General features: G+C 33.6%; 1 protein-coding gene across 11 annotated transcripts in view; it reads left to right on the forward strand.

The window, feature by feature from the left end:
- The window catches only part of LOC142348693 (mpv17-like protein 2), a 28,199-nt gene extending 1,974 nt beyond the window's left edge, over nt 1-26,225 (forward strand). Inside the window, exons 1-3 of one of the 11 annotated variants that reach the window (XM_075400168.1) lie at nt 18,156-18,399; nt 21,031-21,486; nt 25,698-26,225. In XM_075400168.1, the coding sequence (XP_075256283.1) occupies nt 21,237-21,486; nt 25,698-26,065 (618 nt within the window). In that variant the 5' untranslated portion in view covers nt 18,156-18,399; nt 21,031-21,236 and the 3' untranslated portion in view covers nt 26,066-26,225. Of the gene's footprint in view, nt 1-18,155; nt 18,496-21,027; nt 21,487-25,697 lie in introns of those variants that run through there. The other 10 variants (XM_075400153.1, XM_075400145.1, XM_075400199.1 and 7 more) reach the window with 10 other exon arrangements.
- Nucleotides 26,226-27,247: the final 1,022 nt, after the last annotated feature.

Below are 27,247 nucleotides of genomic sequence, written 5' to 3' on the forward strand. Positions count from 1 at the left end.
AGATTTGCTTCCACAACCTTTTGGTTTTTGAGAGAATTGTAACAACTTGGCGGGAAATTGCACAAAAGATAAAAATTGGGTAACTCTCACAGCTGTTATTTTGTTCGTATTCACTTATAAGGGCTCGAACTCTCTGAAAATGAGAACTTTTGAAAAATAACGCTGAAGACCAAAGCGGCATTGCCACCAATAAGGGGTTTCGTTCTAAATCGTTTCACGCGCTTTGAAAACAGAAATTTAGTCAGCAGCGAACTTCTGACTGCTCTATGTTAAAGACATCTAATTTATTCCTGCATCAGTTTATCACAAGTTTTATACCGATAGAGAAATTAAGGACAAAAGTTATGCATTCGAGAAAAGGAGAGCTTGCACCATTAACAATATTTAATTAGTTCAATCATGATAATGACCGCAGAGAAGTTGAATACTTATACTACAGACAACCTTTGCTAATTTTTTTTGTAGAATTTATCAGAAATTGAAAGAAAGACATCCTAATTGCCGAATATGTGGCAACCGTGAACGAATTTTAAAAACATGGCAAATATAACAACACTGACCACAACTATAATTACAAACGCAGCTATTTCGAGTGCAAAATTGCGACTCTTTTTGTCACAAATTTGAAAAATTAAAAGTCACGGAAAAAACAGAACTAGTTTCATTGGCAGTTGTATTATTAAAACTGGCAAACGGCAAATTAGAATACTCTCTGCTCTTCTGATGTAATTATCAAATATCAGAACAAAGTTCAGTTCAATAAACTGCATTTTAGTTAAATTTCTATAAATGTCTGATGATCTGGTCTGCTTACAATCATCACCAATTTTTAGAATGTCAAATTTGAGCGGAGCTAAAACGTGGACACCCTGGAAGCGGAAAAACAATTTAAAAATGGATTTTTTCAGTCTTCTTTGTTTCATACTATTTTTCGACATGTAACCTTATATAATTAGATTTGACTTTGAAGAGGCAGGTAATACTATTGCTATATGTAATATACAAACTAAAACTCATGCTATGTGTAATATACAAACTGTCCGATAATTTTTCAGACAGTTATTTTTGCAATTGTTGATATATCTAGAGAATGCCTTAATTCAAAATGAGATCTAACAGCAAACAGTGTGAGTTAACACCCAAATACAATAATCATTTTTTCTCGGGGGTCAATTTTACCTCCTACGAAAAGAATTGTCATGGAACTGAAGCCAGAACTAAATTCGCCATTTTACATTTTAAAAAAGAGTTAGCAGTATGTGACCTGAATAAAAATTTTAAATCAAAGTGCCAGAAGTTTATCAAGGCAACATCTATTGCTCAAACAAAAAAATTGTTCAAGACACTCATAATTTAAAAAAGGACAAAAGGGAGAACAACAGTTTGTTTGTTTTAGCATTGATAGAACTTTATCAAAAAGGAAGACGGGGAGGTGTTATAATATAGATTCCAACATTTTTGAAATAAAGCATCCGCGATGATGCTAACTATTTTTCAGATAATAAATTTGAAATTTAGTGGGTTGCGTTGAGCCATCAAAAAAGTATTCTAAACACATTGATCGCACTGTCCAAAAATCTTATGAACATGTTTTTGGAGAAATTAATTGGTCTTTGGAATTGATTGTGCTATTGCTGAAAAAAATCTGACATAATTGCTATCGAAAAAAATATTACTATAGTTAAAAAATGTAACAAGAGTTTTTTTCAATCTCAACTGTTTCTGTATTATTTTACACAGTACAAATTGAGTTCTAAAAAATGGGATCTTAAATGGAAAAAATCCATTCAAGATCTTCGTATTAAAGAATAGACCCGAATCCCGAATGAAAACACAAACTTTGCTAACAAATAGACAAAATTTAGAATAAAAGAAGCCTGTAGAAAATACAAAAATCTACTAATTTGATTTATTTTAACTTTGAATGATTTCGTTGGCGTACAAATGACAAACATAATTCTACCTAGAAATGTTGAGTGACAACAATTGCATAACTTTGGCTACTGTTTGCTAATTACACCAGGAAGTTTTGTCACTTTTATCGCCACTCTTTGTATAGCTGTGTGAATGATAAAAGAGTAGCGGAACTTGTTGGTCTATAATAATTGAGCAATTTGACTACACTCTGTTGAGATTCTTCGGGTGTTTAAATTTTACGTATTTCGTTAGTTATGGAGCCCCCATAAAGCTTTTCAACACCTGAGGTTGAAGAATTGCAACAACCTAAAATTGCGATAACAGCTGTGTGATAACATGGACTAAGGTGTCCTTGTGGTTGACTCGGAGTGTTCTTTAAGCTCTCATGCAAAATATTTTAAAGTAGTTGAGGTTTAGAAAATTGTATGTTAGCTGGTGAGCTCAAACGCCTCAAATTTTTGAGACTGTTTTCTTCCATAGAACAAATAACTTCTGCTGGATAAGACACCACTCGAAGAGACAAAACAGTTTGGATCTTTTCAACAATGCCCCCCCTTTGGTACCTAGAGAATCACCCCCCCCCCCTTCTGTGCTATGTTTTACCACAATATTACTTGGCCTATACTTTCGATAGCCGAATATTAGTTTAAGCGCAATTGCGGACCGCTGTTCATGGCCATGCCTCTCATCGGTTGTGGGATGTAATCCAGAAATCGCGGGTCGGTTATCCGCGCGCCAACCGACCAGCCAGTCTGAAATTCTTTCGCTTTGCATTCCAATTCGGCTGATTAACATAACATGGCGCATTTTAATCTATTCAGTTTACATAGTATACGCGTACGTGGAAAGTTATTTGTCGTCTCTGATTGGTTAATAAATCGCTCGCTTATATTCTTTTTAAGAATAGCCCCCCTTTGCAAAAGGAGGGGGGCATGTGTTCAAAAGATCCAAATGTTTTATGAACAATATAGTTTTATTATAAATACCAGCCATTTGTGAGCATGGTAGTGTTGGCAACGGCTAAACATTGAATGCATAAATAAGCAAAAAAATTTTCTCTATGGAAAACGCGGAGTCAAAAATGTCTTTGAAAAACTTTATTTTCAACTAGTAAATTCTAATTCTACCTGTCTATAACTTATAGCTCATATTAGACTGCCAATTCCTTATCAAGCTTTTGGTTTTCTCTAAGAATGCTCTTCTTTAACAAAATTATTGTTCCGACGTCCTTTTTGCTCAGTCAATTTTGGCCGATCGGTATATTCATTGTAGAGACTTGTGAGCGGTATCATTAAAAGCACGTACATCCTAGAAAATTGAATTAAAAAACTTTTTTCAAATTTCGTTTTTTACAGGGAGTTTTCGAGGATTAAAATTTTGTGAATAATGGAGTTTTTATTCACATTTTCAGCATTTTTAGCTAAAATTTGGCACAATTTTGCCAATATAATTAAAAATAAGTAAAAATTTTTAACAGTAGAGTGTTTTTGCTACCGTTATAGATGGAAGAGAATTGCAGAATTGTTTGGTTGGAGTTCCTTTGTGACTTTTTGTGACTTGTTATATTATTTCTGTCAAGTTTTAGCTTATTCTCAGTAAATACAAGTCGAATTTTCCTTCCCAAATGATACAAATTGTTTTTGTGGCAAATAGTTTTAAAAGAGCGGTTTCTTGGTTTTGAAACTCCCAGTTGTCATACACAAATTTTTGATTTTTGTGCATAATTGCCCATTTTTGGTGTTGTTTTTGTTTCTTTGGTAAGTTGTGACGTCACTCAACAAATTAAGTACTATATATACTGGCCAACTATATATTTCATAAATGAATTTAATAACGGATAACTGTATATAGCTATTGGTTTTATTGACTTTCAATATAAGTTTTTTCAAAAAAAAAAGTAAAAGTGTTCTTCATTTTTGTCTCTTTTTGTTCTAGTTTGCTTTATTATTTTACAATGTAATATATTCGTAACTCAGCCTCTTTATTGGGAGATTTCCTTAATGTTTTGTTGAACCAAACAATCTTTTTCTGTTGGTTAAACCTGTTTCTTCAGGGCTTAAGACAATTTGTTTCGCACTTTGTGGAACTTAATTACTTTTCGATTTTTGTGGGTTTTTTGCTGTATTTTTGAGATGTTTGTCTTACAAACAGCTTTATGTTGAATGAAGAAAAAAAATAAAATTTAGTTTTCTCGTGGCTAATATTTTATAAATTTAATGGCTTCAACACTGTGGTTTTGTAAAGTTATTTGTAAAATTTTTTTAGTTCTATTTGTATTCATCGTTATTTTATAGTCTTTTGACTTAGTCTCACCTATAACAGTCGCACTTAGTTTTCAAAGAAGTTACAAAATAAACTGCCTACTCTTTTAGTCGAAAGCTTATGTTGGCGTTAAATTTTGATATCACTTGTTTTTTTAAAAAAGAAAATGGATTTCAGATATTTGCCAATCTTACTTCTGTTAACTTGTACCTTAGCATCTCTATAGACAAGTCACATCCCTTATCTGCTGAAATATAGTCTGTTGTTCATAACGGTTTTATTTTCCTCAAATTATCTTTGTACATGGTACAACCAATTTTAATAAAATATTCGTGATTTTCGCAGGTTCGCCCCTTTTTTGTAGATTTTTGTTTTCTTTTCACAGTATCACAAAAATGGGCGGTCCTCTGGTCATTTGAAGAAACGCAATCATGAATTTTCAATGTTGTCTTGTGAAAAGTCTAGTGTTTAATTGGCTGGGATAGCGTTTTCGTGCAAATTTTCTTTTTGCCTGTTTTTCTTTTTGACCTATCCTGGATAATGAAAGGTCTCAATCGCTCTCTATGAAGGTATAAAAGAATTTCTCACGGATTTCGTTTGATGCATAATGTTTCTAATCAGTTTGACATTTATTCTTTTCAAAATTTTGTAATTAAAGGTTTTCAAAAAATTTGCAAAGAGTTTTGTTCGTAATTAATATTTGTAATTATTTGGTTTTTACCGCCATCATTGCTGGTAGTCATATTATGGCTGTTACAGGTCTCGCCGGCCCTCTAAGGTAGATTGTTTTTTTTTCAATTAGTAGTTTGTTGATCGATATGTTGATATGTTAATTTTTTTTATCCCTTCCTCATTTGGTAGACAATAAGTGAAAAATGTAGATGAGGGGGGTCGGAACTTTGTGTGCGAACGCACATTACCAAGCCTTTTTTTAGTGACATACATGGCCAACACTTTTTTCTAGGGATCTGACTTCCATGGAAATTTTTTTCATTAATCTTACATTGTTTGAACCCAGATAATTTTGAAAATTTGATAATTTTGCAATTCGAGATAAATGTTTGAAAAAGCTTGAGAAAGCTGAAATTTTGAACAAATAACTAACAAGGCGGCTCGGCAATGTGCGATCGCACATAAGGTTCCGACGCTGATCATCCACAATTTCGGCATATTTGTCTACCAAATGAGAAACAGATGGAAAAACACAAAAAAATTTAAGTATTTTTTAAAAAAAAACTGGTGTATGAACGAAAAGATAGCCTCCAAAGCAGAAAACTCAGTGGAGTAAAAATGATGCATTAAATTGTTGAGCGGCAAAAAAAGATGAGCGAAGACGAACGGCAAAATCAAACAACAACAACAAACATTAATTACATCAGAAAGTTTAAGTCCGTTTTAAAAAACGAAACTTAATAGCAAAGTCAAAATAGCGTCAGATAAAACTGGAAATAAACAAAATAACTTTCAATTCACCAGAAAAAATGGTTATTCACCAGTTCCTAATAGAGCTTGGTAACAATTAGACAAAAAAGAACAAACTTTAAAGTTAGAAAATTCGCTGATTTTTTTAAAAAAAAAAAAATTAATCTCAAAGTAATGAAAACCATGAGGAATCAACTAAAATATCCCATAAGATTAAAATTACCAATGCTTCTAAAGAAGGGAATTAAGAACTTTTGGTATTCAATTTTTTATGCAGTTACAAAAAGAACAACAAACAGACAACAAACTAAAAATCAATTAAAACTTGCCAGAAAATTCTTTTTAAGCCGTAAAGTCATACTTTGGCCCACAAAATATGTTTGATTGCAACTTCGTCGAACAAGAATAATGTATTATGTGGCGGCTCTTTATTGAAAATAAGCAACAATTAGACAAAAAAGAAAAAAATGCAAAATTATGTAATACTTGTTTTTTTTCGAAAACAATTTATTTCAAAAGACATAAAAGCCATTAATTACAAAATGAAAAATTTGAAAAGGTTCGTCCATTCTTCCAAAGGAAACCCTGAGACTATTATGCAATTATCCAGAATATGTCTTACGTCTACAAAAAGCTCGTGAAATATGACAAAAATCAAAAATTCATTTGTTTTTTTTTGTGAATAACCCGTGTCGAAGCCAGTAAAGTCATAACGAATTCTTTAAAAACTTTGGATTTGTGAAACAAATCCCTTTTGACACCTTCCCTTGACAAAAATAATGTCATCTTTAAACTTTATTTAACGAGACCAGGTAATAAACGGACAATAAAAGAAACAAAATTGGGAAGTTGAAATGTTTTTTTTTTTTCATTTTGAAAAAACAATTGTTTTCAAAGTCATGAAAGCCATTATCTATCTTCTAATGTCAGAACATCGGCTCATCTACTCTTCCAGGAAAAGCCAATCAAACCAGACCATGGTACAGGAAATTAAATACGACTAAAAAGACAAAGTAAAACCGACAGTTAGACAAAATTAAAAATTCAATTAAATTCTTCGAGAAAGTACTGTCGAAGCGGAAAAGAACCATATATATCTTTAAGGATTTAAAAATTATCAATTGTGGGTTTTTTTAACGCGAAAAGTGTGTTATATGAACTGACAATAACGTGATAATGTGACAAAACTAGAAAACAAGAAAAATGGTCAAATACCTAAAAATTAAAAAAAAAATTGTGAAATCTAGTAGTATCAAAGCCGGAACACCATAACTTAATAAAACCGCAAAAAATACTAAATCTGAATTCAGAAAGAAGGAGCAATCTTTGATTGCTTACACTAAGCTAGAAGTTGACCAAATTAAGAGAAAAATGGAGTCAAAGCTCAAAAAGCCATTTATTATTTAAATATCAAATATTTTAAAAGTCAAAACGACCATAAGCTTTCAAGCAATCAACTAGATAAATTAATTTTTAGCCAATTAGGAAGCCAGTAGGACCTATCACTAGTGAGCTCTGATTTTAAATGTTCTGTTATTTAATTATTATGAAAAAATCGAATTTTTTAAATAAAAAATCCACTGACGACAATCCGAGTTATTTTTGGATTGTAACGGTCCAAGATTGGTACAGAACTTTTCCTGCTAATGCTGATTGTCCATTAGGAATATTTAATTTTTGGAATGTCATTGATATAGATATTTTGTTAGTTAAAAAATCAAAAATAAATGCTGCGTTTTTGATAATCAACGAATATAGTTAGCAAAAAACGGCAAAGTTTTATTTACAGAGCACTCTCAACGGAAGTTGAAGTGGAATAAACCCCCCTTTTGAGTCTACAGAGATTGTGTTCGTGGTGTGTACTTACTGCAAATTTAATCAAAGTGGACTAAAGAAACTTATTTCGTGCTGTTTTTACTGAAAAAGTCTGAATTTTGTGAAACATTTAGCCGGAATTTGTGACAAAAAAAATTCAATGAAAATAACTCACAGTATATTCTGTCTTTAAACGTAAAATCAACAACATTTGTTGGATAAATTTTATCAAAATTGGTGAAATTTTGGTCAAAAATGCCGAAAAAAGGTGAATGAAATAAACGGAATTCATTCTATTTTCTCGAAAGTTTAAACCTCGATATCACCCTGTCAAAAACGAAAATCAAAAAATCTTTTTTATTCCATATTCTACGCTGGACAAGCTTTCTAATGATACCAGTCTCAACTCGCTACGATGAATATATCGATCGGCCAAAATTGACTGAACAAAAAAAAACCCATTTGAGTATATAGTTCCTCCCCCCCTCAAGAGCGGTCGGAACAATAACTCATCTGGTTGTGAGGAGCAATTCACGCCTCGGGGCTTTTATGGTTTAATCAGCAGAGAACAATCATGAGTTTGGGTATATTTTACAAAGTACATTTTTCATCTTATTTTCTTCATATTAGAGGTCACGGTTTAAAAGATTTTTGGTGACAAAGTGAGCTAATTGTCGTGTAACTCTCAGAGATTGTACAAGTAAAAGAAAGTTCAAACGTATGCTATTGAAGTAAGTTTACTATTGTTCAAAAGTAAGCTATACTGAATATAATAAACATTTTACTTAAAACATTCATACCTGGTTCGAGTTAACCAATGCTCTGGGGCTTTTCTCTCATTGGCTTTGGCTTTGTGGTTTTGGAGGTGTGTATTTTTGAAGAGACGATTAAATTAGTTAAGCTCAGGTCGAAAAGCAATATTTGTCTTTTCAAGTTACACAATAAACTTTTCATAATGTAAGTTTACATCCAAAACTCCCAAGAATGAGTCAAAGGCCCTCAACAAAGAGCGAACTAAGTTAATTGTGGGTTCCTGCGTAATCGCAGCGGAACAGCATTAGGCCTACAGTAGCCTGTTCTGAGCTGTCCTTTTTTATTATTATTCCCCACATTTCAGATTGATCTTTTTTTGAGCAGCATTGCTCTTTTTTGGTGACTATAGCCACTTTTTTTGCGTCTGAAACTTTCACGTGGTACCTACCATCATTGCAGCCAACATTGGTCGTGCTATGGTCAACCTGAAGCTATGGTTAAATATGAGCTCAACTTCACACTATTTTTTATGGAAATTTTTCTGTAAAATCATTAAAATTCTGGAAGAGTTTCTCTTGTATAGATCTTCTGAATATGACAACACTGTTGTTATCGCAATTCAGAAGTCATCAAGTCGAAGCGGAGTTGTCGACCAACTTCGAGGGGCGATAACAACCGTGTTTTAATGTTTTTAATCAACTTTGGCTGCTTTGCCTCCGAGCTTGATAAATTCTCTACAGCAGTAACAAACGAATGTCACTTCTCGAATGTAACAACCGTGTGGTAATATTCTGCCTCTTTTCACAGCAAATTTGCACGTGCACAAAAGTTTGAACGTGAACTATTTCAATTCAAAAGCGCCAACTACAATTTTCAGCAAAAATTTAGCTATGTGCCGTGAGGTCTTGAGTTTTAGCATTTGAGAACATTGCTATGAGGTTTAAAAACGAGAAAACAATTAATAGATAATTAAGACCCATATTAGCAAAATATAATTTCATCTCAAAGAAGTATTCTAGAAGACTACGTTGAGCTTTTTGGCCCATTGATGTGACCAAATTTATGTGTGTAGCCACAGAACTTGTACTTTCTTCTGAATAATCAACATTAAATTTAAAAAACAAATTTAATATCAGTTTTTCTAACGTTTGATCAGAAAAATGTGAAGCTTGTTCTCATTTTGATACCAAAATTTAACAATATTTAACAATTTAGCAAATCTTGTTGTCCTAACTAAAGCGATGTCATGTCCGCAAAAAACAGTCCTATAGACGAAAAACTTCGAGACAAATCAGCCCTACGTGTGAATTATTTATAATTTTGTGAAATGTGACGACGAACTAATATTGAAAAATAATGAACTCCTGGGACGCTTTGACACTTTGACAATAATCTTGTGTAACTCACAAATTTTAGGTTTACTTTTAGCAGTATGCAGGGATATCCGCCTTCTCTTTGATCTAGCCGTCAGAATATTCAGTGACGTCTTGAAGCTATTCCTTTTAACTTCCTTCATTTGCTAAATGTCATTTCATATTTACAAGTGTTAATTTTCCCCTAAACTGAACAAAAATTGTTGGCACAAATTGACTGATGAATGGGTGGATGTGAGCTTTCAAAGAAGGATTAAACAATTTGTGAGCATTGTTTTGAGATTTGTTGTTTTTGTTGGAATTAGCTTCAGGCGTGAATCTCTAAAAGCACTATTAGCGAGAGCGTAGGTTTTTGGCTTGTTCTCCAAAAATAGCCATTAAGGCTAATTACACGTGACGCATGAGCACACAAATTCTTGTGGTGTTTGAATGAAAAGAAGCACACCACCATATATTAGTTCTGTAAAACTGACGTCTTATATCTTGTTACCAAATAACTTTTGAGATTCACTTCATCAATGCATTAAGAAATTACATTCAAAATTTTGAACTTAGTTTACGTAACTTGAGAATGCTACTTTTGACACTGTGTGATAAATCGTCCTTGGCCAGGTTTGAGTGCGGATGGTTTGACATCGAATGAACAGAGTCCCCTTTTATATTAGTGAGCATACCTTAATGGGGTCAGTGGTAATTTCAATGAGAGTAATTACTTACTTACTCACGTACAAAGAGGGCAACTTGTCCGAATATAAACAATCACTTCAAACAATAACCAAGTAAGAAACTTTAAATAACTTCATTTTTTACGCTGAAGCGAAAATTGGGTTTGATTCTCTTTCTCAATATAGTACTGATTTCTATGCGTTATTTATTGTTAGTTATAAGTTATTTTATTAAATATTAGGGTCAACTTCAGAAACCTGACTATAAGTTCTGTAGAGGGATTCTGTAGAGGGACTATAAGTTCTGTTATAAAGTACCTGGGGCGGGGGGGGAGGGGTTGGGTGGGCACTAACAGAAAAAGTGTTTGTAAAGATCTGGTCTGATGGCAAGCAGGTTTAGGCTTCGACTTATGAAAAGACTATGCTCGACCCCAAAACTGAAAAGACCACGATCGACCAAATTTGTCCATGAAAAGACTTTTGGCTGCTCTACTTTAGTGATCATCTAGACTTTAGTTTGACGCAATTGTAATACTGGACTTTACCTCGACCCAAAATCGTTACGTGGAACTAAAAGTTCTACATTTACTTTAGATTATTGAATAAAACGTAATCAAGGAACTGTGCCATATTAATAATAATCAAAATTTTCGTTTTTTTGTAGTCAAAATGACCGAAAAATAAGAAATTAGACTAATTGTTTAGGTAATCAAGAATGTTAGATTTATACTAACTTGTTCTATTTAGCCGAACAACTACTTAATATAGCCTACTTGCGAAAAACAATGTTTTCCTTTACTTCAACTAATTATCAACAACTAATAATTTTGTTTTTGCTTGAATTTTTGGTACGATTCAAACAGTTTTTTATGTTAGACTGCCTGGCTTTGCTTGTGGATTCTCGAGCATCCAAAAAAATAAATGCGAATAACTCACTAAAAATGCCAAAACGTTTCTTGACCATTGAAAGGACCATGCTCGACCTCAACTTTTTAAAAGACCCTAGCTTTATACCACTAGAATTATAAAGTATTTTTATAAGTTGAAAGCTGAGGTCTAAAACTGGACAGTTAAAGCTTTCGCAAGTTTGTGATCAACTGCAGTAATGTGAGACTTCATCGCCGTGATATTATACAAAAGGACTTTAGGTAACAAAAAGTCTGCAATAATTTGCTCATGATATTAAGTTTTGTTTAACTTTCAAAAAGTCAACTGGTATGCTCATTAGCAGCTGTTCATTGGCGCCCATCAAGTTGACTACACATTGAATGACATATTTTCCAGATATTTATATATGCCCGAATCTTCTAGAAGATTTACCGTCAGTTTTACGATTCCTTTTACGCTACCATCAAAGAGTGCAATAATAACGTTATAGATAGAAGAGAATTGCAGAATTGTTTGGTTGGAGTTCCTTTGTGACTTTTTGTGACTTGTTATATTATTTCTGTCAAGTTTTAGCTTATTCTCAGTAAATACAAGTCGAATTTTCCTTCCCAAATGATACAAATTGTTTTTGTGGCAAATAGTTTTAAAAGAGTGGTTTCTTGGTTTTGAAACTCCCAGTTGTCATACACAAATTTTTGATTTTTGTGCATAATTGCCCATTTTTGGTGTTGTTTTTGTTTCTTTGGTAAGTTGTGACGTCACTCAACAAATTAAGTACTATATATACTGGCCAACTATATATTTCATAAATGAATTTAATAACGGATAACTGTATATAGCTATTGGTTTTATTGACTTTCAATATAAGTTTTTTCAAAAAAAAAGTAAAAGTATTCTTCATTTTTGTCTCTTTTTGTTCTAGTTTGCTTTATTATTTTACAATGTAATATATTCGTAACTCAGCCTCTTTATTGGGAGATTTCCTTAATGTTTTGTTGAACCAAACAATCTTTTTCTGTTGGTTAAACCTGTTTCTTCAGGTCTTAGACAATTTGTTTCGCACTTTGTGGAATTTAATTACTTTTCGATTTTTGTGGGTTTTTTGCTGTATTTTTGAGATGTTTGTCTTACAAACAGCTTTATGTTAAATGAAGAAAAAAAATAAAATTTAGTTTTCTCGTGGCTAATATTTTATAAATTTAATGGCTTCAACACTGTGGTTTTGTAAAGTTATTTGTAAAATTTTTTTAGTTCTATTTGTATTCATCGTTATTTTATAGTCTTTTGACTTAGTCTCACCTATAACAGTCGCACTTAGTTTTCAAAGAAGTTACAAAATAAACTGCCTACTCTTTTAGTCGAAAGCTTATGTTGGCGTTAAATTTTGATATCACTTGTTTTTTTAAAAAAGAAAATGGATTTCAGATATTTGCCAATCTTACTTCTGTTAACTTGTACCTTAGCATCTCTATAGACAAGTCACATCCCTTATCTACTGAAATATAATCTGTTGTTCATAACGGTTTTATTTTCCTCAAATTATCTTTGTACATGGTACAACCAATTTTAATAAAATATTCGTGATTTTCGCAGGTTCGCCCCTTTTTTGTAGATTTTTGTTTTCTTTTCACAGTATCACAAAAATGGGCGGTCTTCTGGTCATTTGAAGAAACGCAATCATGAATTTTCAATGTTGTCTTGTGAAAAGTCTAGTGTTTAATTGGCTGGGATAGCGTTTTCGTGCAAATTTTCTTTTTGCCTGTTTTTCTTTTTGACCTATCCTGGATAATGAAAGGTCTCAATCGCTCTCTATGAAGGTATAAAAGAATTTCTCACGGATTTCGTTTGATGCATAATGTTTCTAATCAGTTTGACATTTATTCTTTTCAAAATTTTGTAATTAAAGGTTTTCAAAAAATTTGCAAAGAGTTTTGTTCGTAATTAATATTTGTAATTATTTGGTTTTTACCGCCATCATTGCTGGTAGTCATATTATGGCAGTTACAGGTCTCGTCGGCCCTCTAAGGTAGATTGTTTTTTTTCAATTAGTAGTTTGTTGATCGATATGTTGATATGTTAATTTTATTTATCCCTTCCTCATTTGGTAGACAATAAGTGAAAAATGTAGATGAGGGGGGTCGGAACTTTGTGTGCGAACGCACATTACCAAGCCTTTTTTTAGTGGCGTACATGGCCGACACTTTTTTCTATGGATCTGACTTCCATGGAAATTTTTTTCATTAATCTTACATTGTTTGAACCCAGATAATTTTGAAAATTTGATAATTTTGCAATTCGAGATAAATGTTTGAAAAAGCTTAAGAAAGCTGAAATTTTGAACAAATAACTAAAAAGGCGGCTCGGCAATGTGCGATCGCATATAAGGTTCTGACGCTGATCATCCACAATTTTGGCATAATTGTCTACCAAATGAGAAACAGATGGAAAAACACAAAAAAATTTAAGTATTTTTAAAAAAAAAACTGGTGTATGAACGAAAAGATAGCCTCCAAGCAGAAAACTCAGTGGAGTAAAAATGATACATTAAATTGTTGAGCGGCAAAAAAAGATGAGCGAAGACGAACGGCAAAATCAAACAACAACAACAAACGTTAATTACATCAGAAAGTTTAAGTCCGTTTTAAAAAACGAAACTTAATAACAAAGTCAAAATAGCGTCAGATAAAACTGAATATAAACAAAATAACTTTCAATTCACCAGAAAAAATGGTTATTCACCAGTTCCTAATAGAGCTTGGTAACAATTAGACAAAAAAGAACAAACTTTAAAGTTAGAAAATTCTCTGATTTTATAAAAAAAAAAAAATTAATCTCAAAGTAATGAAAACCATGAGGAATCAACTAAAATATCCCATAAGATTAAAATTACCAATGCTTCTAAAGAACGGAATTAAGAACTTTTGGTTTTCAATTTTTTATGCAGTTACAAAAAGAACAACAAACAGACAACAAACTAAAAATCAATTAAAACTTGCCAGAAAATTCTTTTTAAGCCGTAAAGTCGTACTTTGGCCCCCAAAATATGTTTGATTGCAACTTCGTCGAACAAGAATAATGTATTATGTGGCGGCTCTTTATTGAAAATAAGCAACAATTAGACAAAAAAGAAAAAAATGCAAAATTATGTAATACTTGTTTTTTTTTCGAAAACAATTTATTTCAAAAGACATAAAAGCCATTAATTACAAAATGAAATATTTGAAAAGGTTCGTCCATTCTTCCAAAGGAAACCCTGAGACTATTATGCAATTATCCAGAATATGTCTTACGTCTACAAGAAGCTCGTGAAATATGACAAAAATCAAAAATTCATTTGTTTTTTTTTGTGAAAAACCCGTGTCGAAGCCAGTAAAGTCATAACGAATTCTTTAAAAACATTGGATTTGTGACACAAATCCCTTTTGACACCTTCCCTTGACAAAAAAAATGTCATCTTTAAACTTTATTTAACGAGACCAGGTAATAAACGGACAATAAAAGGAACAAAATTGGGAAGTTGAAATGTTTTTTTTTTCATTTTGAAAAAACAATTGTTTTCAAAGTCATGAAAGCCATTATCTATCTTCTAATGTCAGAACATCGGCTCATCTACTCTTCCAGGAAAAGCCAATCAAACCAGGCCATGGTACAGGAAATTAAATACGACTAAAAAGACAAAGTAAAACCGACAGTTAGACAAAATTAAAAATTCAATTAAATTCTTCGAGAAAGTACTGTCTAAGTGGAAAAGAACCATATATATCTTTAAGGATTTAAAAATTATCAATTGTGCGTTTTTTTAACGCGAAAAGTGTGATATATGAACTGACAATAACGTGATAATGTGACAAAACTAGAAAACAAGAAAAATGGTCAAATACCTAAAAATTAAAAAAAAAATTGTGAAATCTAGTAGTATCAAAGCCGGAACACCATAACTTAATAAAACCGCAAAAAATACTAAATCTGAATTCAGAAAGAAGGAGCAATCTTTGATTGCTTACACTAAGCTAGAAGTTGACCAAATTAAGAGAAAAATGGAGTCAAAGCTCAAAAAGCCATTTATTATTTAAATATCAAATATTTTAAAAGTCAAAACGACCATAAGCTTTCAAGCAATCAACTAGATAAATTAATTTTTAGCCAATTAGGAAGCCAGTAGGACCTATCACTAGTGAGCTCTGATTTTAAATGTTCTGTTATTTAATTATTATGAAAAAATCGAATTTTTTAAATAAAAAATCCACTGACGACAATCCGAGTTATTTTTGGATTGTAACGGTCCAAGATTGGTACAGAACTTTTCCTGCTAATGCTGATTGTCCATTAGGAATATTTAATTTTTGGAATGTCATTGATATAGATATTTTGTTAGTTAAAAAATCAAAAATAAATGCTGCGTTTTTGATAATCAACGAATATAGTTAGCAAAAAACGGCAAAGTTTTATTTACAGAGCACTCTCAACGGAAGTTGAAGTGGAATAAACCCCCCTTTTGAGTCTACAGAGATTGTGTTCGTGGTGTGTACTTACTGCAAATTTAATCAAAGTGGACTAAAGAAACTTATTTCGTGCTGTTTTTACTGAAAAAGTCTGAATTTTGTGAAACATTTAGCCGGAATTTGTGACAAAAAAAATTCAATGAAAATAACTCACAGTATATTCTGTCTTTAAACGTAAAATCAACAACATTTGTTGGATAAATTTTATCAAAATTGGTGAAATTTTGGTCAAAAATGCCAAAAAAAGGTGAATGAAATAAACGGAATTCATTCTATTTTCTCGAAAGTTTAAACCTCGATATCTCCCTGTCAAAAACGAAAATCAAAAAATCTTTTTAATTCCATATTCTACGCTGGACAAGCTTTCTAATGATACCAGTCTCAACTCGCTACGATGAATATATCGATCGGCCAAAATTGACTGAACAAAAAAAAACCCATTTGAGTATATAGTTCCTCCCCCCCTCAAGAGCGGTCGGAACAATAACTCATCTGGTTGTGAAGAGCAATTCACGCTTCGGTGCTTTTATGGTTTAATCAGCAGAGAACAATCATGAGTTTGGGTATATTTTACAAAGTACATTTTTCATCTTATTTTCTTCATATTAGAGGTCACGGTTTAAAAGATTTTTGGTGACAAAGTGAGCTAATTGTCGTGTAACTCTCAGAGATTGTACAAGTAAAAGAAAGTTCAAACGTATGCTATTGAAGTAAGTTTACTATTGTTCAAAAGTAAGCTATACTGAATATAATAAACATTTTACTTAAAACATTCTTGCCTGGTTCGAGTTAACCAATGCTCTGGGGCTTTTCTCTCATTGGCTTTGGCTTTGTGGTTTTGGAGGTGTGTATTTTCGAAGAGACGATTAAATTAGTTAAGCTCAGGTCAAAAAGCAATATTTGTTTTTTCAAGTTACACAATAAACTTTTCATAATGTAAACTTACATCCAAAACTCCCAAGAATGAGCCAAAGGCCCTCAACAAAGAGCGTACTAAGTTAATTGTGGGTTCCTGCGTAATCGCAGCGGAACAGCATTAGGCCTACAGTAGCCTGTTCTCAGCTGTCCTTTTTTATTATTATTCCCCACATTTCAGACTGATCTTTTTATGAGCAGCTTTGCTCTTTTTTGGTGACTATAGCCACTTTTTTTGCGTCTGAAACTTTCACGTGGTACCATCATTGCAGCCAACATTGGTCAGGCTATGGTCAACCTGAAGCTATGGTTAAATATGAGCTCATCCTCACACTATTTTTTATGGAAATTTTTCTGTAAAAACGTTAAACCTTAAAAGTCTGGAAGAGGTTCTCTTGTATAGATCTTCTGAATATGACCACACTGTTGTTATCGCAATTCAGAAGTCATCAAGTCGAAGCGGAGTTGTCGACCAACTTCGAGGGGCGATAACAACCGTGTTTTAATGTTTTTAATCAACTTTGGCTGCTTTGCCTGATAAATTCTCCCTTGATAAATTCTCTACAGCAGTAACTAACGAATGTCACTTCTCGAATGTAACATGAACTATTTGAACGTGAACTATTTCATTTCAATTCAAAAGCGCCAACTACAATTTTCAGCAAAAATTTAGCTATGTGCCGTGAGGTCTTGAGTTTTAGCATTAGAGAACATTGCTATGAGGCTTAAAAACAAGAAAACAATTAATAGATAATTAAGACCCATATTAGCAAAATATAATTTCATCTCAAAGAAATATTCTAGAAGACTACGTTGAGCTTTTTGGACCATTGATGTGACCAAATTTATGTGTGTAGCCACAGAACTGTGTACGTTATGTGTGTACGTTTTTCTGAATAATCAACATTAAATTGAAAAAATTGAAATTTAATATCAGTTTTTCTAACGTGTGATCAAAAATATGTGAAGCTTGTTCTCATTCGAATAATTTTGATACCAAAATGTAACAATATTTAACAATTTAACAAATTCAACAATAACAAATCTCGTTGTCCTAACTAAAGCGATGTCATGTCCGCAAAAAGCAGTACTATAGACGAAAAATTTCGAGCCAAATCAGCCCTACGTGTGAATTCTTTTATAATTTTGTGAAATGTGACGACGAACTAATTTTGAAAAATAATGAACTCCTGGGACACTTTGACACTTTGACAATAATCTTGTGTAAATCACAAATTTTAGGTTTACTTTTACCAGTATGCAGGTATATCCGCCTTCTCTTTGATCTAGCCGTCAGAATAGTCAGTGACGTCTTCAAGCTATTCCTTTTAACTTCCTTCATTTGCTAAATGTCATTTCATATTTACAAGTGTTAATTTTCCCCTAAACTGAACAAAAATTGTTGGCACAAATTGACTGATGAATGGGTGGATGTGAGCTTTCAAAGAAGGATTAAACAATTTGTGAGCATTGTTTTGAGATTTGTTGTTTTTGTTGGAATTAGCTTCAGGCGTGAATCTCTAAAAGCACTATTAGCGAGAGCGTAGGTTTTTGGCTTGTTCTCCAAAAATAGCCATTAAGGCTAATTACACGTGACGCATGAGCACACAAATTCTTGTGGTGTTTGAATGAAAAGAAGTACACATCATCATACATTCATTCTGTACAACTGACGTCTTATATATCTTATTACCAAATAACTTTTGAGATTCACTTCATTAAAAGCATTAAAAAATTACATTCATAATTTTGAACTTAGTTTACGTAACTTGAGAATGCTACTTTTGACACTGTGTGATAAATCGTCCTTGGCCAGGTTTGAGTGCGGATGGTTTGACATCGAATGAACAGAGTCCCCTTTTATATTATTGAGCATACCTTAATGGGGTCAGTGGTAATTTCAATGAGAGTAATTACTTACTTACTCACGTACAAAGAGGGCAACTTGTCCGAATATAAACGATCACTTCAAACAAAAACCAAGTAAGAAACTTTAAATAACTTCATTTTTTACGCTGAAGCGAAAATTGGGTTTGATTCCCTTTCTCAATATAGTACTGATTTCTATGCGTTATTTATTGTTAGTTATAAGTTCATTTTGAAATCTCTACAGAACTTCAGAAATCTGACAATAAGTTCTGTAGAGGGACCTCCACGTCCATTTGCACCCCAGCCCCCCCCCCCCCCCCCCCCCCATATGCAAAAACGGCATTTACAATTTAATTGTGCAGCGAACTTCTGAAATTAACAAATTCAGTAATTCAAATTTGCCTATAATGTAAGCAGACAAATAATAATGCGCGTCTTAACTATTTTTGAGTTTATCTTCCATAGGATTGGCTTTATGACACTAATTTTTTTTGACAACCAGTAGCGAAAATTCATCCAATCTTTTACCGGTGCCGGAAATTCAGACTGCCATGGTTATATGGGACTGGGGGGACTGAAAAGATCCTCGTAGGGATATGGTCTGGTGACACACAGGTTTGAGCTTCAACTTATGAAAAGACAATGCTCGACCTCAAACTGGTATGAAAAGACCAAGATCGACCAAAATTGTAATTCGGGGCTTTAGCTCGACCCAAAAATTCTATGTGGACTTGAAAAATTTACATGCAGTTTAGGAGTCTGCTATTGAACGCAACGTAATCACGGAAATGTGCTATAATTATTGTCAAAAGTTTCAATTTTTGTAATCAAAATGACTGGAAAACAAGAGATTAAATTCATTATTTAGGAAATGAAGAAGGTTAGATTTTGTTCTATTCAGCCGAACAAACACATAATACAGCCTACTTGAGAAAACAAAGATTTCCTTTACTTCAGCTAATTATCATTAAAACGCTCACGTACACATTTTTAAAAGCCAAAAGTCTTCAGTGCCAGAAGTTAAAATGCCAGAAGTTGCTACTTAGCCAGAAGTTGACTTGCGTTGATGTTCGTCAATTTAAAACGTGCGCGTTTTGTGTTTTAAGCATGGTTAAGTGACTCTGCAGAATTCACTTCGAAATTCTGACTTAATATCTCGAACCGCTCCGCGGTTCTCCATAAACGCCAGAAGTTCTCAGTGACTTCAAGCAGAGTCACTTAACCATTACATAACTAATAATATTGTCTTTTCCTTGAATTTTTTGGCACAATTCAAACAATTTTTTATGTTAGACTGCCTGTTCCAATGCCAGTGTTTGGTTTGGCCCATATACGTTTGTGCATCCACATAGATAAATGTGATTACATCACTAAAAATTTCTAAACGTTTCCTTGACTAATGAAAGGAACCTGCTCGTCCTTAACCTAATAAAAGACCCTAGAGTTATACCACTAGAATTATAAAGTCTTTTTGATAAATTGTACGGTGATTACGTTTTATTCAATAGCAGACTCATTATTGTATAAAATGTTTTGGTCAAGCTTAAGTTCAGTATTACAATTGGGTCAAACTGAAGTCTAGATGATCGCTAAATTCGAGCCAAAGGTCTTTTTCATAACTCAAAGCCTACACGTAATCGTCACCAGACCAGATCTCTACGGGTTTTTTCTCTTTTGTACCGCTGCCGGAAATATAGTGGGTGAATTCAGACCGCCATGGTTATAAAGTAACTGGGGCGGGGGGGGGGGTGGGGTTTGGGTGGGCACTAAGAGAAAAAGTGTTTGTAAAGATCTGGTCTGGTGACAAGCAGGTTTAAGCTTCGACTTATGAAAAGACTATGCTCGACCCCAAAACTGAAAAGACCACGATCGACCAAATTTGTCCATGAAAAGACTTTTGGCTGCTCTACTTTAGTGATCATCTAGACTTTAGTTTGATGCAATTGTAATACTGGACTTTACCTCGACCCAAAATCGTTACGTGGAACTAAAAGTTCTACATTCACTTTAGATTATTGAATAAAACGTAATCACGGAACTGTGCCATAATAATGATAATCAAAATTTTCATTTTTTTTGTAGTCAAAATGACTGAAAAATAAGAAATTAGACTAATTGTTTAGGTAATCAAGAATGTTAGATTTATACTAACTTGTTCTATTTAGCCGAACAACTACTTAATATAGCCTACTTGCGAAAAACAATGTTTTCCTTTACTTCAACTAATTATCAACAACTAATAATATTGTTTTTGCTTGAATTTTTGGTACGATTCAAACAGTTTTTTATGTTAGACTGCCTGGCTTTGCTTGTGGATTCTTGAGCATCCAAAGAAATAAATGCGAATAACTCACTAAAAATGCCAAAACGTTTCTTGACCATTGAAAGGACCATGCTCGACCTTAACTTTTTAAAAGACCCTAGCTTTATACCACTAGAATTATAAAGTATTTTTATAAGTTGAAAGCTGAGGTCTAAACCTGGACAGTTAAAGCTTTCGTAAGTTTGTGATCAACTGCAGTAATGTGAGACTTCATCGCCGTGATATTATACAAAAGGACTTTAGGTAACAAAAAGTCTGCAATAATTTGCTCATGATATTAAGTTTTGTTTAACTTTCAAAAAGTCAACTGGTATGCTCATTAGCAGCTGTTCATTGGCGCCCATCAAGTTGACTACACATTGAATGACATATTTTCCAGATATTTATATATGCCCGAATGTTCTAGAAGAGTTACCGTCAGTTTTACGATTCCTTTTACGCTACCATCAAAGAGTGCAATAATAACGTTATTATCTTCATTTTACTTTAATTACTACCAGAATTAACCTCCGCAATCGTAAATTATTACAGTATGGCAACTAGCTCGGCGTTTAAGAAAGCCTTCTCGGGCAAGTATCTTTGGGTGACAAACTTTGCTACCTCATTTACCCTGACGTTCTTGGGGGACACAGTGGCACAGCACATCGAGGCACATCGCAAAGGGGTTAAGTCGTCTGCGTGGAGACAGGACTTGAAGAGATCCTTCAGAATGGCATCTATGAACTTCCTACTGAGTCCGTGGCAGACTGGCTTCTATCTCATTTTAGACAAACGCCTGCCTGGTTAGTTATCCCAACTTTTACTACAAAGCTGTCGTTGACGAGCTATATAGAGCTGCACCTGGGCATGCGAATAAAGCGTTTTTAAAGCAGTCATCAAATTTTTTTTACTTAATTTTTTTCAGTGGACGGAGGAGTTTGAGGTTCCAAAAAGAAATGACCTCTGATCTTCTTTGATCATGTGTAGGTTAAGTGACTCTGCTTGAAGTCACTAACAACTTCTGGCGTTTATCGAGAACCGCGAAGCGGTTCGATATTTTAAGACAGAATTTCGAAGTGACTTCTGTAGTCACGTAACCTTGTTTAAAACACAAAGCGTGCACTTTTTAAAATGACAAAAGTTCTTGGAAAAAAACTTCTGGCTAAGTATACTGAACATCAAACGTAAGTTTGCACCCTCTATTTTCACAAAGTAAACATTCAACTTTCGAGGCAATATTACTCCATCTTAAAATCAAACTCTGAAAACAATTTTTACAGAACTGATCCCCTGCAATAGTCTTCTCGCCTACCTATGAAATTCAAAAAAAGGAACGTTCACTTACCAGAAATTCCAATGTAAAAATGATGAACTCCATCAAATCCATCCGCAGTAAGCAGAAAGTTTTCACTAGATCCAATTTATTCACATTTTTCTCTCTCTTTCTAATGTTGAACACAAGTGCAAAATAAGACATAGTTGAACAAACCTGAACCCATATCACATCTTATGACAACTTGGTTTTTCGGTAATCTTTGATGGAGTTCATCAACTTTACATTGGGACTTCTGGTAAGTGGACGTTGCGTTTTATCTGAATTCAATATGTAAGCGAGAGGACTAGTGCAGGGGATCAATGGTGTAAAAATTGTTTTCGATATTTAAATTTAAGTTGGAGTAATACTGCCTCAAAAACTGATTCTCTACTTATCTACTTAACGTAAAACTATGGGTTGCTAACTTAATTTTGTCCTTCAGTATATATATGAACTGTCAGGCTTTTTTACTTCTGGCACTGCAGACTTGCGGCATTTTAAATTCTGCTCATGGGTGTTTTAATAGTTATTGCAGCCCTTCCGACACTTTCAAAACCCTTCCGTTTTAGTTGAATGGGTCCGATCAATATTTTTAATGATAGGTACAAAACTCGTAAAAATGTTTTCAAAAAACCTAGAAAAAATTGAATTGCTGCTAAAGAGAACTTCAATTTCATCGTTGCTCGAAGAAAAATTGAGACCGAATCTTTCGAAACGCTCCACTTACCGTACAATTTCCGGTTCCATATACGTGTATCTACTGGAAATACACAATAGATATAGTGAAAAAATATTCATTGTCAAAGGGTGTCTAACGAAGAGGAAACATGTTTGAAAAAGTTATTGCTCGTCAGTGGAAGGCTATAAATATCGCAAACTTTTTTGCCAAAACTTTTCTCTTTGGTGGTGTCTATAATATAAATTCCACAGAAAAAATTACTATTCTACCAATTGCCCTAATTGATCAGCAAAGTATTGGCTTTTTATATGAAAGTTTCACTTATCAGTTTGACAAATAAAAAAGGGCATTGGTTGGTAGCAACATCAGCGGGTAGAAGGAGCATGAATACCTGTAATTTCATAAGAACAAATCTAAACTTAATAAAAATTTTATTTTTTCTCATTTATTGGATTGTATTGGTGCTTTGTCTTTTCTTAAATTTTTGTAAGATGTTTTCACACCTTTTTTTATGACTTTGAGCTCTCAAAACGGGATAATCAGGTAAAGCCTAGCAAACATCAAGTTTCGTTAAAAACCTTTAGCCGCGATTAGTAGCCTTTTAAGTGCTTAGAGGGGTGAAACGCCGAGGGGTGGAAAAGCCGTAAATCAGGGTTGAATGGTTTTTTGGGAGTTTATTGAGCCCAAAGTGTTGCAATTTTTTGCGTTTTTTGCCATTTTTCAAATTTTTGCTGAACCGGTCTAAAATTGAGGTTTGTAAAAGTTGATAAAGGCCTTTGGCAAGACATTATTACATTTTTGACCATATTGAGAGCTATTTATGTTTGTACTCCAAACATAAACTCTTAAAACTATAATTTTCACTAAATCTTTTTGAAAAATTATGTCATTGTTTGAGTTTTACAGCCCTAGGTGTCGAAGAACCTCCTCTATGGTTTGATAATGGGTTACAGCACAGTTTCTGGTTTTAATGGAATGGTTTTCATTATTTTAACATCACGAGTTTTAGCAACTTTTTTTTTTTACAAAACGCTATTTTCAAATTTTTCAACATTTTTGTCATTATTTAAGTTTTTCAGCCCCAGCGGCCAGGAAATTTCACCTTAGAGCTTAATGATGGGTTACTGAAGAATTTTTATTGGCCATGGAATGGTTGTCAACATTTCAATATCAAAATTTTGCAATTGTTTGATAAAACATGCAATCTGTTTTGATTTTTTTTTTGGAAATTTTTGTCTTTTTTTAGTTTCTAGGAGTAATGGAATGTTTTTCAAGTTATTCTTTTCAAGATTTTATTCTCTAGCCTCAAGGGCCACTGAACCTCCTCTACAGTTTGATATTAGGTTACTGCATAGTTTCTAGGAGTAATGGAATGTTTTTCAAGTTATTATTTTCAAGATTTTATTCTCTAGCCTCAAGGGCCAATGAACCTCCTCTACAGTTTGATAATAGGCTACTGCATAGTTTCTAGGGGTAATGGAATGTTTTTCAAGTTTTTATTATCACGAGTTTTAGCATTTCTTTTAAAACAACAAACCCTCAATTTTTTTAATTAAATTTTGATTAATTAGTTTTCCTTTCCCCATTGGCCAGGGTACCTCCTATAGGGTTTTTAGTAAGTTACTGCAAAATTTTTAGTGGTTATGGCAAAGTTTTCAATTTTTTAATATCACGAATTTCAGTTTTTTTTATAAAACTTGCAATGTTTTCAGGTTTTTTGAAAGTGTTTGAAATTGAGTTTTTCTGGCACCAGTGGCCAAGGACTCTCCTCCAGGATTTGAAAAAATTTTTAATAAAAATTATTGTTCCAAGTTTATCAATCTTTATGAGCCAGTGAAACTTTATGAAACGTGAAATGGGGATACTTTCATTTTCTATGGAAACAATGAACTGGTTCTGAAGATATTAATATCACGAATTTTAGCAAGATTTTGTTAGAATTTGCAATTGCTTTTAAATTTTTTGGTCATTTTCTGAGTTTAACGATCTTTAGTCGTCTTGCAAACGTGACAGAATTCCGAACAAAAATGATTTTGAATATTTTTATTTGCGAAATTAGGAATTTTTAAAATTTTTCACTTTCCAGTTTTTTTGAAGAATTTGTAATATTTCCGTTTAGTGGCAAATTAATCTCTTTCAAGGCTTGTGCGTGAGTTAATGAGTATATTGAATTGTATCATATTCAGCCTTCAGGGTAAAAGCTTCAAGAGTTTTAGAAATGATTATTTTTTGTTTAGTTTGTTTGATTATTTTAGTTTCTCTTTATGGAGATTTTGTCTTTTTGACTGAGATTGTTCAATTGATCTGCTGGTCAGGTACATTAGTTCTGTTTTTCATTCAATTCTTTGAATTGTGTTGCAGGACTTGTCCTGCTATGTTTACTTTATTTCTTCTTGGTGAGAGATTTCGGTACATTGCTACTCCTTTTACAGACTATTGAAATTTTTTGAGAAGTTAGCGACTTAGCTATTTAAGCAGCAAATTCAAATTTAGCAATCGATCTTTGAAATCATTTATTTAAGGCGCTTTACCTTGCTTTCCGTTGCTAAGGTCTGGGTGCCGAAACCCCCTCCCAAAGTCCCCCCATAGCGATGTAAGAAAAGGGAGCAATGGAGGGGGGGGGGGGGGTAATGAGGGGACATTTTAGAGTTTACCGCAAATTCCACAGACTTTACCGCAAATGGAACCTATTTAGTCAATTTAGCCCCCAAAATATTCGCCCCAAAACGGTGTAGATGGGGGGATAGATTACAACCTCATTATCGAACAGAATATTGAGTCATGAAATCAAAATCTTTGTCGATGATATGAACTCTTAAGTACAATTTGAAAAAGTTTGTGTAAATTTACTTGAGCTCTGTTCAGGTAAATAGAGTTTCAGGTAGACCTCACATGCTTATGTACCTCAAACGCACCTGAACTACTCTTCAGGTAAATTTTTACATGATCGGTTTAGGGAAAAACCCGAAGAAGTAGTCGACCAATTTATTTCCGGCGCTGAAATAGTTCTTAAATTTCAGGTTTAGCATACAAAACAGTGCTTTGCAAACTGGCCCTTGACGAACTGAACGCCATTCCCCTCTACATGGCCTTTATCACCATTCTTGCAAAGAGAGAAGGCAGAACCTGGTCGAAGAGTATAGAACACTGCAAGGAGAAATTCCTACCCGTGTACACGATGGACCTTAGAGTGTGGCCTTTTGCCCAGTTTGTCAATTTTTGTTTCATACCCTCCAAATTCCGAGTATCATATGTTAATATTGTCACCTTTCTCTGGGACATATTTTTCTCGGTGTGTGTTCACAAAGAAAAGCCCTTAGATGCTCCTGAAACTCTGGAAGTTACCGAGAAGCCGAGACGAAAAGTTTTGGTATATTCCGAGTGCTAAACATTTCAAAGCCAAATATCTGATGCAAACTGCCAGCTGAAGAAAGTGAAGTGTCGAACATTTTGAAAAGTAAATTTGAGAGAGTGTTTTTTGTACGTTTTTGAAGGATCAAAGAGATGAGATGTTCGTACGCAATTGAATGACAAAATTTTCAATGAAATGCTGGTTTTTGTTTTTAGAATTGAATTAAGATTCCGTCCCATTTTATGCTACTATTAAAGTTGGGGTAGGACCCATTAAGTCTGCACATACTTGAGGCTGTATAGTGAGCGATTCCCGTTAATTGTTCCCTCCAGTCCCCAACTCGAAGTATATATCATGACTGAACAATTTTAAATGAAACTTTATTTTCAACTGTCACTACTGAGAAAGTCTAAATCGAAGTTTTACAAGTCTGCCAAGCCTCAGCTACAACTTGCAAGTTGATTCCCCAGTCAAAACAACTTTTCCAGTTGTTGGAATCTATTAGAGAACCAGTACCAAAAATGACCAGGACCAGGTAATTACAGTACCTGAAATTCTTCAGCTGTTTTCAGCCATTTTTAAAAAAAATTCACCGCAGTTAAAAAATGCTGCTTTTCAGATTGATTTAATGTCAAAAATTACAAACCGGCAAACAAACGTTGAGGTTCTCCATGCTCTTCTGAGGCCAGAAGTAGCTAAATACAGGTTTATGGCCATCTGAAATGTCTAGCCAGTAAGTCAGTCCCAAGACCACAACCAGCCCCATTCGAAGAACAGTTGTTTCAAAATGCCCGTAATTGTACCCCAATGTCAACTGCGGACCACTTTAAGAAAATTTTCGGGCTTTTGGGCATTTTCACGGCCGTTTCTTAAAATAAATGTCCCAACCTATAAAACCAATTTTTGAGTGAACATGAAAATGAGCATTCGTTCTTGGCAAATCTTGACTGCAAAAGTATACTTCAAATGAAAGAAATTAATGAAAAATATATTCAACAACGTCGGATGAATTGCCTTAAACTATTGGCGTAAGCTCCTTGTGGTTTAGCGACTTTATGCTACGGAAGGAGAAACTCACTATTATGTAAAGAAGGCGAAATCTGACTTATCTACTTTTAACACGTAGGTAAAAGCAATTGGACTCATCACTCAGAACACAAGGTCAGTTATAAAAGATAGGCCTGATGCCTTCTTTTAACATAGCTTTGAAATCTAATC

Source organism: Convolutriloba macropyga, chromosome 1 (assembly GCF_964194025.1).
Source record: "Convolutriloba macropyga chromosome 1, txConMacr16.3, whole genome shotgun sequence".
In the NCBI taxonomy this organism is placed as follows: Eukaryota; Metazoa; Xenacoelomorpha; order Acoela; family Convolutidae; genus Convolutriloba; species Convolutriloba macropyga.